We start from the raw sequence: 20,458 nt of genomic DNA on the forward strand, positions 1-20,458 counted from the left end.
TGGGGGCACTATTCATCACAATATGAAGAAACATATGAGACTGATGATGTATTGTTGTTTGGGATAGGTACATATATTGGTATCACATTTCATATTTCCTTAATATTGGAATTTTGAGTTTGCAGATTCATGTAGTGAACAAATGATACTACATGCAAAACATGTGTAAAAATGACCCAAAATAAAAGGGTAGTCTTTGGATAATGCTGTGGTTTTAGTGATTTCTATTATATCTACTGTTTGTTGCCTATGCCATATAAAAATGAAGAAAATAAGAAGAAGACCATTTCAGGGTAATTCACGACCATAATTACTTCACATTTAGGTCTTTTAGCAAATTACAGCCAAGAAAAACCCCATTTCATCCATTATCATATGTTTAACTGAAATTGGAAAAAAAAAAATGCAAAATCTGATGGACATGGTTGTCAGTTTACAGTTGCCATGGCATCCAACAATATCTGATATAGGTAAATCATACACCAACATGTTCGCAATAAAATTTTAGGAAAAGTTGAAAGGTTGAAATTGGGTAAAGGGTGTAGGAGTGGCAAATGAAAATATTGTAAGCCCCCTCTCCCTTGGACTTTATAGGGTTAAAGAAAATACATGTACCTGGTAACCAGTTTTTCTGGTAAAATTCTCCAAAGTAATGTGTATCAAAGACTTGTTAAACTTCTATGAAATAATAATAATAATAATAAATCTTGGAATAATGAAATCTTGTATCAGTGTTGTGGGTTTACGTGTATTTGTACTCTACCCTACATCTCACATGATGTTTTCTGTGCATCATACTTTCCACTCTGATCTTTACCAAATTATAGCTTTTCTTTACACAGTGCCAAATTGAAAATAGAGCCACTGTGTCCGATAAATTGCCACTTTTGCATGTGATATACATTATTAATAGGGTATGAGTGAGGAAAAATGCTCTTTGACTCAACAAGTGAATGCAGAGTTTTTGGAAAATGATGACCAATCCGTATGTAGATCTATCTACAGTATCTATATAATGTGTGTGGGTGTGTCAGTGAATGCATGCTGTATATTTGCGCACACCACAGTATTGAAACCAAAGTAGGATGAAAACAAGGCAAAATTTCCATGGCACAGTGGTAGTATTCTTATCCTTTGACGCTGAGTATTAGACAGATATAAGATGGGGCATTCCAACAGAGGATATGAAATTATAGTAAATAGGTAGAGTGAAATTTGCGTTGTGATTGGTTGGATAGCATCACGTGATTGTGTGAAAATTCCAGTATAGTGGCACGGTCGTGCCACTATACAGTGCACGCCTACGCTTTATGTATGCAGAGATTCGCACAAGGAGGGACGTACTGTACTGTAGTAGGACAAGGCCAAGCATTTCAACGTATGCGCGTGTAGAGCACTGGACGCAGAATGTAGGAGTTTATACACGAGTTTGCTTTGTGATGTGCAAATATGCATACACGGCTGTACTAACATCGCGCTGTGTACGTAAACTAGGTTGCGGTTGACTCTGCGTGCAAGAAATCAGTGCCGGTACGGTGAGTCTAATGTTAAATCTAGGGCCTAGACCTACAGAAAATACATGCAGATCGAGGGGCCTATTTACTATAACAATTAGTGCATGTTCTATTGATGCACCAGTACTGGACTATAGAACTCCAAATACTAAATTATCCCTCGTGCAGTTCTATTCACCTCGACCTGCAGCCTCGGTGAAACAAAACAGCACTCGGGATAATTTAGTATTTGTTGTTCTCTAATCCAGTATAGTGCATCATAGAGCATGCACTATTTGTATAATATTTAATTCTTGTATTAACAGGGAAATGCATCAGCTGTTGGCTGAAAAATAAAAAACCCCTTTGCAGTGCAGAGCAGTTGCAGCTTTAAAAACTTATCAAGGATAATGATTGGGGTTATAGTGCACATACTTACACATAACACATACGAGGAACCTTGTTCCACCAAGCCTTGGTCTCTCTCACATTCATGATGTACCTGTGCGGAGCACCGCTTCATTCGGTCTGTACAAAAAAAGTTCCCAATTTTCGTACAGGGGAAACTCCATATAACAAGAAGGTCAGGACCAAGTCGTTTTCCTCGTTATAGTAGATATCTCGTTATATCAGTAGGCATGAAAAAAGACATTAATTAGCACATTTCAATTAATGCCGATAACTTGGCAATGTGTGTGAGGGAATTACTTACCTTTATGTGTAAAGAAGATGTTTTGTTTTTTTGCCCGTGAAATGCAATATCAAGAATATGTTTCTTAATGGATTTTCAAATTTGTAAATGTTTTGTGTTCAATTGTGTCACGATCATCTGTTGATTAGTATGTGGTTATTGCAAGCGTGTGTTGTGTTTGGAAAGCTTGAACAGGTTCTGCATGATGCTGTTTGTGTATGTGACACATTCCGTATTTATGTATATGTGACCCTGCATCACAAAACCAACAAAAAGTCGCCAGATATGGATTTTTAGTTGAGGGCAGAGTCTGAAAGAGCAGACTCTTAGCTTTAAAATGATGTATAACTCAATTCAAACGGATTCCCCTAACCTAGCTAAATACTAGAAAGAAAGCACACACTCTGGAAAAGTGTGAACTGAGAAAAGAGGCTCTCAAGTACAGGGTCTATTCAAGCGCTTGCTTGCTGGATGTAAACCACTTGAGAAAAACAATGAAGGGATTATCAGATTAAGCTGAAATTGTGCATGTTCTATGAACACATTCTGTCCATGATTAATGCCAACTTTCAAAGCATTAGATTTATCCTTTCAAAAGTTATTAGACTTGAAAGTGGAGAGTGTGTAAAGGATTTCAAGCAATGGAAAGGGGACTCTAAGATGTACCTGATCATTCTATTCTCCCCCCAAAAGGAGTTGTTGAAGAATTGCTGAAAAACACACTTTCCCATTCATGATATGATCCCAAACTAAAGAATAATGTAGAAGAAGAATAGCTCTTTCAGAAAATATGAAAAACTCAAGATTGACTTGGTTGACCCATTTAACCTTTTTTTTAGTCCTCACGTAAAATCAAGAGGTGCGACTTTCTGTTCGTTTTGTGATGCATGGTCACATGTTATGCCCGCGTGTGTGAAGATGGGGAATTCCCTACTAGAAAGCCAATTACAGCATCAGATTGCCTCACATGCCATGATGTTGTCGTACTCCTATCGCACTCTATGCATGTATACATACAATATGTGCACACACACACACACACACACACACACACACACACACACATACAACATGCGGAGCTAGGTGCTCCAAAAGAAAATAGTGTACTAGGTGTTCCAAAAAACATTTCCCACTTTTGATGCTTAATAACTCGAAAACATCAGATAAAACTGCCATTGAGTAATAGCTGAATAGTGTACAATTTAGTTGGAAGTGATTAGTTTAATTTAGTTGGAGGTGATTTGAATATGAAAACCTAGATCAGTTTCATGAAATCCATGATTAATTTCAAAGTTAGGTTCCAGATTTTGGTCAAATCTTAACCCTCTGTACAAAACCTGAACTTTACACAGGAATTAATGATGTGTATGTGAGTGTGTACTTTACAATGACCCTGAACAATGGACCTGGATGCCACCTGTTCAGAGCTCTGCTCCAAGGCATATGAATGCTTTATTAATTATTCATGATGGATTGCCTGGGCACTGCTAGTCTGAATTCCTAGCAAAGGGTGAAATGCATGCACATTAAAAAAGTAAGTACATGTTTCCACGTGCTTGCATACACCATATTTCAGAATGAATAAAGAGAAGCTGTGATAGTGGAACTTCTCATGAATAAATAATGAGCATTCAAATCTTGGTCATTGTCCAAGACCATTGTCTGGGTGTCAACTACACACTCCCATACACACCAATTGACTTCTGTGCAAAGTTAAAGTTTTGTACAGAGGGTTGAAAATAGAGCGAAATCTGAAACCTAACTGAAAAATTAATGTTTATTATCTAATGAAACTGAATTATGCTGTCATTTTGAAATTGCCTCCAACAAAATTGTACACTACTCGGCTATTGCTCATATCAATGTCAGTGTAATCTGATATATAGTTTTTGAAATATTAAGGATCAAAAGTGGGAAATGTTTTTTGTAACACCTAGTACATGTGTACAAGACACAGTTTTCACACTGTCGCATCGAGCTTTACAACCTTCAAACACGCTTGCACAGGCAAAGTAAAGCTTTACCGGAACAGTTTTTGCTTTACCTCACTATAACAGGTTTGATTTACTATGTTTTTCTTCGTTTGGAAATCACAAAATTCATCTTGATATAGCAGTCATTTCGTAATAGCTGATCTCGCTATAAGAGTAGCATTTCACACAGACTTGTGTGGAAGGAAGTTTCCTCTTAATAACCTATATCTTGTTATAGCAGTGTTTGTTATATAGTTTCCCCTGTATTTCTCCCAAGAAAAAAAAAAACAAAAAAAAAACCTGTTATTGCATGTTTTTTCATGTCTTCCTCTGCGAATAAGTTCTGCCTGCACTCAAATATTTAAATGAAAATTAGTGAAATTCTATGTTAAAATGATAAATGGAGAACTGCTCAACACTTGTAACATAAAGTTGTCAATTTGTCTTAAAAAGAAGAAGGAAAAAAAAAACTTTACAAAACAGTCAAAATATCTCTCTTCAAATGATCTGCAAAGTAGTAGATACCAATACTACTTAGGATGGATCATATTTCCGAATGGATCAAATCAAATAAGAATGAATAATTTTCTACCTTATTATTTTTTTTAAATCATTATTTTTTGTACATTTCTACTTCTCGCAACTTTTGTTGGAAAAATCAGCAACCCTACTGCTTTCTGCTTGACAGAGAGATCTTTGAGAGTTTTGTGTATCTTTATTTGCTCTTAATGCTTTACTGCATCTTCCAGTTGTTTTTAAAGCAGCTGAGGTGAACATCCTGTAATAGTATTACTGTTGGCTCATGAAATAACCACAGCTGGTCTATACATGAAGTCATATATCCAGCTGTGCAGTAAATGGCACGTTATAGGCCTACATCAAATGCCATAGAGAGCTCACACAACAGTCGCACCGAACAAAACATACTAAGCCATTCACTGAGATACATGCTTCAAATATACAAACAAAGCCATTGCTTGTTTTCTTCTTTTTTTTTTACACATCAGATTTATTGAGGATCTAACACATTTGATCTAGAAATGTGTCTCTACCTAAAATATATTTCATTTCCTACGGAAAAGAAGGAGATCTTCTTTTTTTTTTGTACAAATAATCTACAATTATAGTCAAAAGGCTATATCCACCCTGACAACATGAATGCGTCATGGTTTCTTTCTTAGGCTTCAAACTTAACTAGGTTTCTGATGTTGCATCATCTGGGGACACAAAAATAGTTTTAGGCTACATAGTTAACATTTGATCTTGTCTGAAAACGCTGTGTAACATGCAAATATAAACAAGTTTGTCACTTCAAAACATGTTTCTGTGATAAAAAGAACACTATGTCAACAACCCACAGAGAGAAAATTCTTATATATAAAAAAAAGACACTCTTGCTGATTTACAATTACATTTTTGATTTTTTTTTTTCTTGTTGTAGTTGCCAAACTAAGGAAAACTAACAATGATAAGAATTAATAACTGTACTCCACATCTACTGGTAAATGATTTGCACATTATGCATGCAAATGAATGACAAAAGTATACATAAGGCAGATGAAAGATGAAGCTGTAAGAACGGCAGTTCTTGCCATCCCTTCTAATGAACATCACCCACAACTCAAGTCTCTACTGAGTGCAATATGAGGGGCAGGTCAATGTAATATCTCACACTGACTGGCTCTACAGTCAAAGTGGGAATAACTGAACAGGATAAACCTCTGCAAACCAAAACTTCTTTGCCATAATCAGACATGCTCAGATGGCCTTTTTTTCTCCTCACACAGGTTTCAAAATAAGTAAAACAAAAATAATAAAGAAAAACAAAAACACCCAAACACCAAAAGTCCATATCTAGAATGTTGATTATGATGTAAATAAGCCTTTATTATGTTTGGAGCAATGCTAACAGCATCAAAGTGAGGATAAAGTAGAGGAAGAGACCTTGTTATTGACACCCTAGCTGTTCAGAGCATCAGAAGATAGTTTGGACAAACCATTTCACAGTATTGTACACAATAGCTCTCTTCAATCCTCGATCTGCAAATAATACATTACACCCAAATTTCACTACCACTGAGAACTTTATGAGCTCCACAAAACCTTATTACATATATGTGCCAAACCAAAAAAAAAAAAAAAAAAAAAAAATCCTGTCAACAGACAAAATCAACTCCAACCAGACAGAAGAAAACTATCTAACACTGTACTCTGCATCCAGGCAACACTGGTACCTTGAATCCACACTCAAACCTATTTACAGAGTCTATGGTAAGTGCTCTAGTCACTTTTGGCCAAGGTTTCTTTCTTCACAGCAGTTTAAATACAACAGTCAGGTCTCTGAAATACAGATGAACCCTTCTGGTTCCAATGGAATACAAAATCTGTGCAAACATATCATTGAACATTTTCCGACTTAAGACTTTTTTTCTTCTTTTTTTTTTCTTTTTTTAAACATATGTTTACATCACTAATAGTGGATTAGAGAAAACACATAAATGAAAAGATCTCAAGATCTGACTGGATATGAGTTGTAAACAAACAAAGCGTTTCATGCAGGTTTCTCTGTTCTCAGATCTCAGCCCATGTCTAGTAAGGCAATTTCTAACTGTCAAGAGAATGAAGATCATAGTATTTAACTATCAAGTTACGCAGCTTTTGAGCTGCTAGCAGTGTATTTCAAACTATTGTTAAGAAGATAGAAAGTAAGATTGACTTACGAGGCACACAAGTGGGAATAGCAATATAAAAGGAATCTTTCCACACAAGCGCAAACTTGTGTCTCCTATCCTGAAATACACAAACAAACACCATTATAGATTTGACCAGCTACTTGAAAACACTAATGCAGAATTGAGCATTAATCAACAGTATCAAATGGTGTACACAAGCAATGTGCTTTTTTTTTCTATGACAAAAACTTCTTTGCCCTTGGAATAGTTGTTACATGCTTTGTTTCCTGTGTGATCATTCTACAGGTATCATTTTGTGGCATTCTCTATCTCCAGCACCAGTATATGTTCCAGTTAAAAACAAAGATAACCTGATCGTTATTTGGCATATACATGTATGAGGTGGTTGATACATTTTCTCGTCCTGAATATTCACATTATTTGCTATAAAGGAGGTTCACACATACTTATCCACCATAAACCCCATCTATTTTTACAAGTACAGCAGCAGATCCTATAAAATGCTGCTGTCAGTATGCGAGGTAAGCACTAGTAATCTCTGTTAGAATAACATCTTACAATTTACTACGTATAACACACTCACAGGAATGTCCTAAGACATTGCACTAGTCCTTTACTCAAGTTAAATGACAGAGATAACACTCCAGATTAATCTATTCAACACAAACTGGGTACATTGTTTCATTTTACGTACGTTAATCAATCAGAATATTATAATGAGAGGATTATTTTCATCTTTTCTTTTGTCTATGCTGTTCACAGCTGTAGTAGCTCCAATAATAGTTCCTTCCACCATGTGGTAAATCATTTTCTAATACCGCTGAAAAAGAAAATAAGTAAATACACCGTAATCGATATCAAAGCAAGTAACTATCTGCACTACTGTAGAGTCCACAATCTTGTCTGTGAACCTACAGTGTTATCTTTTCTTCTGTATTGTTTGTTTTGCCTTTCAATTCCTTTGAGTTTAACCATGTTCAACCACATGGCACAATTTTAAAAAATGACAGCTTTCTATTAGTTAACCGACATTGGGCCCCTATTTGTCATCAATTGCTATACACAAATATAAACAAAGGAGAGGGGGAAGGGTGTACAATATGCTACAATAGTTGTTGCAGAACAACGGCGCAAAAAGAAAACGGACTCGAAGAATTCTTTTTAAAACATTTTTTTTTTTTTTCATCTGGATTTCATACACCTTCACTCTCAGAAGCATACACACAAAGAATTTATATGGACGAGAGTACTCATTGCTAGTCTTGTAAGAAATAAATACACTGTGATCACCTGGGAGTACATCTGTTTCATTTACTCTTTCAGTGAATACTTGTTTACTCTGTATGTGCTTGTATGGCAGGCATCTAATAACTGTAGATTGGGTCAAACTGACTGAACAAGAAAATGTGTGTCGATACCTGCAGACCCTGTGCTAAAGATCTAGGTCATTTTTTTTTTCTTTTTGCTCTCACAAAAGAACTCATATGACACAATTTTATATTTAGTTAAACCTGCCTTGACAGCCACCTGCCATATACAGCCACTAAAAATAATTCCCCTTAAGAGAAAAGCCATGTTAATGACCCTGTCTATAGTGGCCACCTGTCTATAATAGCTATTGTTTCATCTCCCTTGGGTGACTGCTATAGACACATTTGACTGTACAGTGTTAATTCATGTACCTTGGATGCAGTCCCACTAGACCAACTTGTACTTGCAAGTGACACATTGCCAGTCACTTTTTTTCTATATACCAGGTAATTTTTTCAGTCTTTTTTCCTCTTTTTTTCCTCGTATTACAAGATCATGCTGTCCTCAAATTCCAGGTTGTCTATGAGAAGTTTTCTGTTTAGGGTGATTTTGCAGGACGGTAATGATTTGATAGCACACTTTCTGCTCTTACTGCACACCTTTGTTTCATTGTTTCAACCCAGCAATTTCGACAACTAATAATTAGACAAATACAGTCATTAACTAGACTTGCTTGATCCCTTTTGCTCTACCAGAAGAATCCACTGGTTTTAATTTTGTTTTGGTTTTGTGTTCTTTTCTCTGTAGGCACATGGTTGGGTAAGAAAGGTAGCTTATCAATAATCACTACAACTGTCTACACGTGTATTTAATAAGATTATTTGCCATCATTGTAAGTTACAATGCTTGCAGTTGCTTTGGTGATAATTTGCATATTTGAGATTGGTTATTGGGGCCCAGCTGCTGCAACAAAAATTGCAGTTACTGCACATTTCTACTGTAAACAGTCCTATGAAACAAGACTGTTTGTGCATGTATTTTTTTTTTATTTTTTTTTTTTGAAGGGGGGATGTGGGGAAATACACTGCTGCATTTTGGACTGGACTTTCATGTTTTCTTTACCTATTTAATAAATACCCTCCTCTTAACATTCTCTGTACATTGTTAGTGTGTGGGTTTCTATCATATTTCATTTCATACTGTCTGATAACCCATCTCTCCCTGGCCTGTGTTAGAGTTGTTGCATTATGATGATGAGTGGACAATAATACTTGAATACACCCAGAATAATGGTTTGTCTTTCGATAGCTGTAGACTTTCACATGTATAGCATAGTCATTCAGCATGTTTAGATAGCATCCCTTTATGAGCTGTTACGTGACTCTCGTCCTTGCTTACACTGCTCTCGGAAAAACACTTGCAGATTGTAGCAATCGAAACACCCAAGCATTTTACCAAGATCAAAAGCAAAAATTGAGGTCACAGCAGGGCATCTGCAGCAGAAATGACATAGTGATATGTATCTATGCATCATTTGTAGCCTTTACATTAAATTTCCGCATTGCATACAGCACTGTAAGAATAAGAATACTACCTGTAGATATCCATGTGTAGTCAAAAGAATTGTGTGCACTGTATTGCTCCGTCTTTGTCTATAGTGTGTGTCATAATTTCATAATAAGAATTGGTCATTTTTCAAGATGACCAAATCTTGAATCTGCACAACTCTAAATTTCTAACCCTTCCTGTTTCTAATCTTTTGGGCCAAGAAAAAAAAAAAGATCACTACCTTGGAGAATGAAGTAGGGGAAAACTCTTGATGGTAACTTTGATAATTACACTAGGTATTGCTTACTGTTCTGAAACTTATCTACAAATGCATAACTTCAAAGCAGAGAAGATTTGGTTTGATACATGTCCATGCACAGGGAATAATTTTCCTGGTATCGCATAGCAATTTGCTATGCATTTTGGTATGACTGCTATACAAAATGTAATTTGCATAGCAGTTTCATTACATAGACTTGTATACCATTTTGTTGAAAATGTATGTTCATCGACAAAAATTGCTATTCAATTTCGAGAAGGAAAATTATTCCCTGATGCAATGAAAACCATGTTCTAATACATATTGGATTCTGATGAAATTGAAATATGCATTTATGAAATGTATTTCTTCACACAACATTTTTCTTACTGTTTCATTATTAACAAATCTCTTATTCAGGGTTCAGAACATGGGAATATACCCAAAAAGGGCCTGAAAGCTGTGCAAAAATATTCTACCCTGAAATGCACACACAAGCACAAACACACACACATACACCTACATACACACATACACACACACACTCACCCATGCAAATACATGTACACACACATACACACAAACATACACACACACCTACATTATAAACCACATAATATCACTTCTATCTTGCAGCTATTACCATCTTGGTTTCTTCCCTTGTATGTGTCCATTAGTCACGGTCAACATTGTGTGTGTCTCTGTCAATCACTGTTGCACCATGGTCTCCTGGCTCATCTCCTGTTCAGTCTAGTTTCTCTTTATCCTCCTTACATCAATCTTTTCATCCCTGTGAGAAGCTGATGAATAGCTCCAGGTGAGTAGGCTGCCCTCGTTCATTCATTTTCTCTTCTTGTATGCGTCGCTGCCTGATGCATGCCGAGGTCGTATATGAGATGGTGGATTTTGCAGATGCAGTGACCGAAATTGATAGAAGGGGTTTAATGATGAAGTAACAAGACACAGGTGGAAGAGATGGAGAGGATCCGATGAGTGGAATAGACATGAGAGAGAAAATTGAGAGGACATCGGTGAAACATAGGCAAAAAATAATAAAACAAAAATGCAGGATGTATCCAAACAGAAGAGGAAAGAAACAGGAAATATTAAATGTAAGAAAAAGAACAGGAAACGGAATGAAAAAAATAGCATTAAAGGATGCAGGAAGTTGGGAAGGGGAGATTTCAATTTTATCAGAAATAATAATATTAAAAAAAAAATCATGAATAAGCAGGGAAAAAGTAGAACAGCAAAGAAAACAACCAATACAAAGACACAGCAAAAACAACAACAACAAAATAAACAAGTGGAGTGAAAAAAAAAAATAAGAATGAGAAGGTAAAGGAGAGGACGACAATATGATTTTCAAATGTGAAAATAAATACAAATTGAGGAAGCAAAAGGGAAAATAACAGAGACAAGTATTGGATAGAGTATGAAAAAAAAATATTTGAAAGACACATCATGAAATAGACAAACATAAGGTAAGGCATACATGGTAGATGATGGGATGTTTTGGTTTTTTTTTACCAAGAAGTAGTAAATGAAAATAAGAGAGAGGGATGCATTAGACAAAGAGACAGATTTAACATGATGACAGATAACATAGTGGAAGATATGATGTTTCAAGAGAGTAAAAGAAAAGCAGAAAATAAGAGGAAAAAAAATGAAGATAAGACTGGTATCAGTTGTATTTGCAGTTTAGCTTGAGACTTGCACCAGCAAAGGCTGGAACATGTCAAGAACATGATGCATTATAACAATGTTGCTTTCTGTCAGGCATTTTTGTTTGATTTTCTCCCATTTACTGAACATGATGCACAGGAATCATTCATACAAGTAATATGATGAAATGCAAAAAGTCCCTCTTTCTTTCCTGTGTCTTCAAGCAAGCCATACTGACAACATACAATTATCACAACACACAATGAATACCCTGTTGAACTTTATTCTCTATAAGCATGTTCCTTGGTTCCTTTGTAGGAAAAAAAATATGTTGGTAAAGTATCCATAGAGTGTGTCAGCAAAATGTTGCATTTGCTACTTCTTGATGTAGAAATCGAACAGAAATGTAAGCTCTGCTAGCAGTGACCAAGATTTCTTCCAAACATGTATACTGTAAAAGTGGATATTTTCGCGGTACTAATTTTTCGCGCTTGGCTGGATGAGAAGAGTTTCACATGTTTTTAATTCCGCAGAATCAAGACATCACACACAGGAACATATGGCAAGCAAAAATGTTCGCATGCTTCTATTTTCACGCTAGTTTCTGGTTGCGCGAAATGCGCGAAAATTTAAACACTGCGAAAATTTCCACTTTTACAGTATATGGGAGATGTGCACTCACCAATTACTCTTTGCAATTACAACATATTGGGTTTCTCTTCCTTGTGTGTGTGTGTGTTTGTGTGTGTGGGTGATAATTCAATTAAGTGAAATCATTTATAATACAAGACAAAAAGCAATCAACAATAGTAATAACTTTCAATTCAACTTTGTGAATATATCTTGAACATATCGTTTGTGTATGTGTGTCTGTGTGTCTGTGAGCACACACATAATATAAAATCATATTTTATGAAAGTATTACATAAATTTTATCTCAATAGTTAATGCATAATGACGGATGAAAATCACCGGACATGCACTGATAGCTATAGAATCAACTCTCATTTTGCATGAGTTAGAATGATAGATGAAAGTACATCAATAAATGTCATGTGATTTTGGAGAAAAAAAAGCTATTGTTTGATCATACTCTCTGGACTAGTGAAAAAAAGAAAGAAAAGAAAAGATGACTGAATATCACAAGATAATGTGGGACTACAGCTATGGCAGCAGATAAATAGGCTTAGTAAAGTAATGGCAAAGATGGCAAAAGATGGAAGATCTGTACACATTTTAGAGCATGACCACAGCAGTTTCTACAAATTCAATTGAATACACATGTAATAGCAAAGGAAACCTTGACAGGTAAAACAGCACACACAAATTACATGATAGGAGTTGTGTGTGTGTGTGTGTGTGTGTGTGTGTGTGTGTGTATGTATATATATATGTATATATATATATATATATATATATATATATATATATATATATATATATATATATATGTGTGTGTGTGTGTGTGTGTGTGTGTGTTTGTGTGTGTGCATATGCTATCATCTTTTCAGTTGTTTTTTTTTTATCATGAGTTGATTTGTATTTATATTAAAAAAAAAAAAATCCAATTTGGCTCAATTTGTTAAATTCAAAGTGACTGTAAATTTTCACTTGCATTATATGGAATCACAAATGAAAATTTTTGGAGAAAAAAAAAAAAGATGTTCATGTCCAAAAAAATGTTCATTGAAAGTTTCAGCAACATAAGAACATGTCATGAAAAGCTCTTGTCATAAATTTGTTGGCATATTTGATTTCTATTCATCTTTCTTGCAAAGAGCATGTGGAGCAGCATGGCTTAAAAACAGAAATACTGAACTATAGGCGAACACCATATAAATTGCTAACATGGGAGTGGGCATGTGCAAAAAGGTGCCCATTGTACTTTACATTTAACATTTTAGGCTGATGTTTTGCTGATCATCATTACTGATGTTACAATGTTACAAATTCAAAGCTGAAGAAAGTGAACTTTATCACAATTTTTCACTTGCTATCCTACGTATCACACTTCGTCCATTAAATTAAATTTTTTTCATTCCTGTGTTTGCAACATTTCAAAAGGCTTACTTCAATCACATGTGATAAAAAAAAAAAAAGGTTGACAGTACACATATTTGAGAGCTGTTAATTATCCCACAGAGTATATTACTTCAGTTTGGTATCTCATTAGTTCTCCCTTGAGCTGCTACCATGAACAACTGCAAAATGAAAGTAGAATTTCATAGAAGTATAATTTCTCTTGCATGCTCAGAGTTAAGAAAAATGAAAATGCAATATGTTGAATGCAAATTTCACATGATGCCATTCAAAACAGCACTCAGAAATGACAAGATGCTTGGTAAAATCTATTCACACCACCAACAAAACTAATAATAATAAATCACAATACACAAACACATCAACCCATGTACACATATGTGAACACCACACACACACACACACACACGCACACACACACCCCAAAACACACACACAGAAAAACCATGCGTAGTATCAACTATGTACATACAATATGCAGCATGCGGTGCAAAAAGTGTGGTGCACAATCTACAGCGCCTGAAGGTACAGCTCAACTTTGCACTGGTAATTTCAAGATAGCTACACTGTACATACTTTCTGACAGTAATCACATTTCCCCTCATTTTTTTGAACAATTGACCTTGTATTTACTTTTTTTTTGAACAATTGACCTTGTATTTACTTTTTTTTTTCCCAACAAGTTTTATGCATATAAACGTGCTTTGAGAATCTTACAATTGAGAAACTGTCAGCTGTCTGCTAACTATAGGAATGAAACAAAAGTATATAGAAACTGAAGTAAAAATAAAAAGAAAAAGAAAATGCAACACACAGGTCTGGGTATTACATGTGAACAAAACAGAAACAACACCATGGCACATTAATATGAGTTATGAACAGGTATTGCCAAGGAACCTATTCCAGTATCAGTTGAAACCATATCCCAGGACATAAGAGCAAGTCAGACTTCCAACACTATGTCTCCCTGTACTCAAGTTCATAGACTTTAATAAACATGAAATCCTTGTAGTTATCTCATCAAATTTATACACCTATATATGATATTTCTCGGATTATCAACAAGGGTATGATTTATTATAATAATGACTTTTATTATTCTTTTTTTTTCTTTTTTTTTTTTGTAAGGGAGTGTGAATATTTGATCTTCTTCATATGGCAAATGTACGCATATTCATCCCCACTAGAATGCCAAGCATGTAGACGTAAATATTCAGGCAGTGTATTAGGTAACTGTGGAGTGTACAAGTGTATATTCTCCTGTCTTGCCATCTGAAATATCTGGAGATATCATAAATTTTCATGAACGTCACATAAAAACAGAAAATGACAATGGAAGGAGGGAATGGATGGGGAGAGGATGATTACAGAACAGAGGACTGACACAGGTACCCACCGAGGACAAACTGTTGTTGTAACAAACAAGGTGGAGGGGAAAGGTTATGAATAACAAACAAGGTGGAGGGGAAAGGCTATGAATACAGTAAAGGTTCTGGAGCTAACAAAAACCAAACAACAAATTGACAACACCTTTTTGGGGGTAGAACATACTTTCACTGATTTTTTTTTCCCATTTTATTACTCAAACAATACAATAATAAACAGTAATTTGACAAATTCCCTACTCCATTTCATGCCTATAAAGTATCTTTTGAATTTTTTTTCCCCCTCTGGCATGTGTACATTTGCAGTGTAACAGGGAACAAAATTTTACACAGAAGCCTGAGATTTACTCAAGCATATAAACCTAGCTGTATCATTGGCAAATTGATGAAATTCTCTTCACCTTTACAATAAGAAAAAAAATCAGCTATAACCACCATTTAAAAGACCAACAATGCACAGTTTTTGTTTTCGATATGATAATCCAGGACTGAATTTGAATACAATTTCACTGTTATACAGTTTGGGATAGTGAGAGTAAAACAAAGACACAAACAGCTGATTCCGTTTTTCCTGTCAACGTAACTCTTTTACCTCCACTGCTGTGACTCTGAAGTATTGCAAACCCACCTACATGTTGCATAATAATGTATAACAAAGGAACAATGTTGCAGCATGATAACTGATGTGATCTAAACGACACACAAGTTAAAAGGACATGTATTTGAAAATAAACCATACCAGGGCAGGGTGATAATGACTAATATTAAATAAAAACTTCAAACTGATTGAATGACACAGAATGGAGTGTCAGTTGGATGATCCAGCTACCACCAAATGTTGTGCAACTGGTACACATATAGAGCAAGTAAAATGAATGATCTATATAAATGAATATAACATAGGACTTTTGTTTTGCCTCTCAAACTTTCAAGAAAGTTCACTGGCCAAGATTTATGCAGGAAGAAATGATATTTAAGAAGAAGAAGGGGAAAAATGTATCATGGCACCCATTGTAAAAATGTAGGATGTTCTGAGTCGGTTCATAAAAATTCCAATGTCATATACATGTACGAAGGTAAAGTTGACTTTACACTATCTCTTTTCCTAGTGATTCCACATTGATGGATACTAACCGTTCTTGGTGGGTTTTTGTTTTGTTTTGGGATTTTTTTTTTTGTTCCATTTTCACACAAAACATAAGCAAAATAACATTCCATTTGACAAATGATATCCATTTTACTATTTTTTTCTCCTATATGTGAAGATTATTCTTCATATATTACTTTGTTTTTGTTATTTTCAGTGTTACATAGTCAATTAGCATCAACCAATATTGCATTTTCACAAATATCATTATAAATATGGTCTTCTCTAAGCATTAGCAAACTCCACAACACACAAGTTAATTTATGACAATCATGTGAAAATTAGCTTTACTGTACAATGCCCAATTTGCATCTACCACAACCTGAAAATAAAATGAGTTTGGTACTTGCACAACACAAAAAGTAGAATAAAGGTCAAGAGTGTAGAGGAGATATTCAGCACCCAGAAACTTGTCAGCTTGACCCACCCACAGCTAATGCAAGAAAGAAAGCAATCTGTTGACAATTAACAAGGGGAATCCAGAAATTGCTCAGTGCTCTTTTTGACTGTCCTGAATGTTGCAGACCAAGATCTGAACTCTATAAACCTCTATGCAGCACAAAAATGTGCCCCTGCTATATGCTTAGATTTTTTTCAGTGTTCTCTCTCTTTGTTTGTTTCTGTTTTCTATTGTTTCTTTTTCTTTTTTCTCTCATTTTCTTTTTCTTTTTTTTTTCTTTTTTTTTGGGGGGGGGGAGGTAATTATACACTTTTTTTTTTCTTTTTAATGAACATCACATGTTTAGAAAATTTAAGATCATATTCAGCATTTCAAATCCTTAAATAACGTGCAGAAGAGACAAAATTAAATATACAAAAATGATTACTTACATCTATGAACCAGACAGGTTACTGTAAAATGAGGTAACCTTCCAACTCATTACAGTAAAAGATTGATATCTGAATAGAAGTTAATTGTGTACAGTGCGCTACGTGTTATGTACAAACAGGCACTTCTAAAAATTGTGACAACTTGAATGTTTTTGAACCACTATAAAGACTTACAGCGCAATTTTTGAACATGTCAATTCAAAGTTGACTTAAGCTGAGGCGAGTTTGGTACTTCTGACATAAAGCACGACTTCAGGAATCAGAAAACTGACTGCATCCGAGGTGTGTCAATTAAAAAAGAAAGTCTGAAGCATAACATTAGATACTGGCTTTAGCTTTAGCTTTAGATTTGACTCTAAACAACTGAAAAGTGAAATGTTTTGTTTATAATAGACAAAGCAAACAAGCAGATTGCCAAAGAAAGGTATTGCCTTGTTAGTCTTCTGTTTGGAAGAAGCCCAAAGAACATTCAAATTGAGAAAGTGTGAGTAAGCTATGCTACATGGTGCAAAACAACAAATGTGATGGCAATATACCATTATAAATAAGAGAGGTAAGAAAAACATGTTAGATATCTCTTGCTGTTGTGCTTCTCCATCTCATGATCAGAAACATAAAGAGGTAATGACACAGTTGCCATGAATTTACATGGAGCAGTTTCAAATCTATTCAACATCAATGTATTAATGCTCCAGGGATATTTGATTGGGGCATAAACCATGTTTTGAAATAAAAAATGAAAGATGTACTTCCTGCATAGATTTCTTTCTTTCAAATGCGGGATTTAGTCTCTCTATGAAAATACACTTAATCATGCAGAACTTCAGTATTTACACAAGATAATAAATGTTTTCATCTGTTTTTCTTTATCTAGGTATCTAGAGTCAATTTCATTCTTGATAGTAATGTCACTTGCCAGATAGACCAGCATCTACTTTATAAAAAGTATCCTCATTTTGTAAACAAGACAATCAGCAAATGTCAGAGATAATTTTGCTGGGTCCAGACAACAGCAAGATCAGTCTTACTCTAGAAAACCTAAGCAGTTAAAAACATCAGGGGGAAAAGACCACACACGGATAGTACAAATACATATATAGGTGTATATATACAATTGTACATATATTAACACCACAAACAATTCCTATAAGACTTTTCACATGTGTTAGTTCTCTTGGGATACAAGGAACACTCTCTTCATGAGACAAAACATATTCATATTACATTACAGTAGTCATGTGAAAGGATACTATGGACAGAAAACAGTCCCAGTCCTCCTGTGAGATCTTACGTATTTCCTCACTTTTCCCCTTTCGGTCACAGAATCAATGCTGCCTGGATGAACACAACTCCATATTTCTTTGTGGATCCATTTCTTCATCAAACAACACTTCTATTCAGTGCTTCATATTGAGGAAATATTCACATAACAAACTAATCTTCAGTGGTGTATGTCCAAGCTATCTCTTACAATGCCAGGGCTAAACCCACTTGTGACCAGCTGGACCCCAGAAGTTAATACTTTTAATGATAACTGTAATACTAAAATAATGATAATAATAATAATAACATGAAGAATGAAAAAAAAAATGAATAGAGTGGGAATATGTCAATGTAATCTGCATCTTTTGAGGCAAATTGCAGCCATGTCCTCTGAATAAGGAGCTGAAGGGCATCTGGCATAATCTATCACACATGCTGTTATTTCAGAATGCACATTGTTTAAAAAAAAAAAAGCTCCCTTTCTATGCAAAAGATGCTAAGGTAATGCTGGTCACATGCAAAGTATCCTATAAAAACGTTGGTGGTGCTCAAACGTATTGTTTTTAGTTTTCAACAATTTAAAGAGTGACAGAGAAAGTACTTCTGGTCATGCACGCATGCACCTTACAGAATACATTGCTCAGAAATAGCTTTGCTTTTGAGTCTATATGCCACAAGTTTATTCATTCTTGTTCCTCACTGTTGGAACACAGATATTATTGCAAAGAATTTGTGCGTATGTCCAATGCATCTCATAGAAAATATGTTTTCCTGGGCAGCTTTGATTCCGTGGCTTCATGTATCATAAAGAGTTTGCATGTAGGAAAACATGAACCTCTACCACCAGCTAAAGTGGGTGTTTGGAGAAAGCACTGGATACATGACTTTAGCAGATGGCACAAATTGGATGTACAATGCAAAGTTTGATTGCTGACAGAAAAAAAAAAAGATGGAGTCAAAAGAGTAGAGACAACTGTCCAAAGAAAATTACAAAGTACCAAAATTTAACTCATAACACAAGATTGGGGATGAGTTATAATTTGTTGCCAAAGGAAAAAAAAAAAATCTTCTCTGGAACAAAAAAAAAAAAAAAAAAGAGGTCTGCTTGTTGGTGTGTTAGATGAAAAAGATCACAGCCAGATATGCCACTATACAACCAACAAGCACGAAGAGACTGTTATCTTTTTCTTGCTTACTCTCTGTGCCCATGCTCCTTGCCATGAACTTGAGTGTCTCATCTAGGAGTATCACAGGCAGAGAAATCTTGAACACAGCTATCCACTCAGCAAGGTTCAAAGGTGTGATCTGAAACACAGTCTGTTAAAAGACAAACACATGGAAGAAACAGAGACTTAGACATACAAAATATTCATGTGGAGCTCAGCATAGATAAGCATATACAAACACACGGGCACGACACTAACGCTTTTCTCTGGTGGCCCATGTGGGCCAATAAAATCTTTGAATTTGAAATTTTGGGAGCCTGAAAAAGAAATGTGGTGGCCTAAAATAAGGGAAATATCAAATATCAACCAATTGGGCCACCAGAAGATAAGCTTTTTGGAAATTTGGTGGCCTAACATAAATTGTTAGTGGCCCCGGGCAACTAGGTCACTGCTAACATCGAGCCCTGCATACATACATACATACAGAGATAGAGAGCGATGAACAGATAAACAGTCAAAAAGACAAACATATTGTATACATGGATTTGTCAATTAGTAAAAATCAAGTACTCAAAGTAAATACACAAAATGAAACACAAACATGAAATTTATCATCATCACTGGTATGATCCATCAACATTTTTTTAAATAACCAACACATGCACCCATTTGTTTTAATGACTTAAAATTAGCTATTAAACTGACATCAATCATATACAAGTGGCTAAACATGAAATCAATTTTGACTCCTTCAAATTCATCATTATCAAAAGATCATAGGATCTTTGCAATGCTTTCTACTCAACATTTGCCAAAGACACAGAATGAAACAGTAAACAGAACAATGCTTCCCTAACTTGCAATCTCCTCGTTCCCCATCCATTAAAAATGTCCAAGCTGTTGCTTACCGAGAGGATGTCGACATAGAGGATGACAAAGTGGAGGATCATGGAGAGAGCGATGGATCCAAGCAGCCACATGTTGGACCAGGGAGGCATGACAAGCAGTGACTGGTTCTCACTCAAGCTAAGAGCAGAGAATACAGGGGGCATT

The 20,458-nt window shown here is 35.3% G+C and overlaps 1 protein-coding gene across 1 annotated transcript in view; it reads right to left on the reverse strand.

Moving 5' to 3' along the window:
- Positions 1 to 10,492: 10,492 nt before the first annotated feature.
- LOC140228000 (calcium-transporting ATPase sarcoplasmic/endoplasmic reticulum type-like) overlaps positions 10,493 to 20,458 on the reverse strand; it is a 78,290-nt gene continuing 68,324 nt past the window's right edge. The window contains exons 24-26 of the mRNA XM_072308396.1: positions 20,314 to 20,431; positions 19,436 to 19,556; positions 10,493 to 10,777 (exon numbers count right to left, since the gene is read on the reverse strand). Of these exons, the coding sequence (XP_072164497.1) occupies positions 10,749 to 10,777; positions 19,436 to 19,556; positions 20,314 to 20,431 (268 nt within the window). The 3' untranslated portion in view covers positions 10,493 to 10,748. The remainder of the gene's footprint in view (positions 10,778 to 19,435; positions 19,557 to 20,313; positions 20,432 to 20,458) is intronic.

Source organism: Diadema setosum, chromosome 4, assembly GCF_964275005.1.
Source record: "Diadema setosum chromosome 4, eeDiaSeto1, whole genome shotgun sequence".
In the NCBI taxonomy this organism is placed as follows: domain Eukaryota; kingdom Metazoa; phylum Echinodermata; class Echinoidea; order Diadematoida; family Diadematidae; genus Diadema; species Diadema setosum.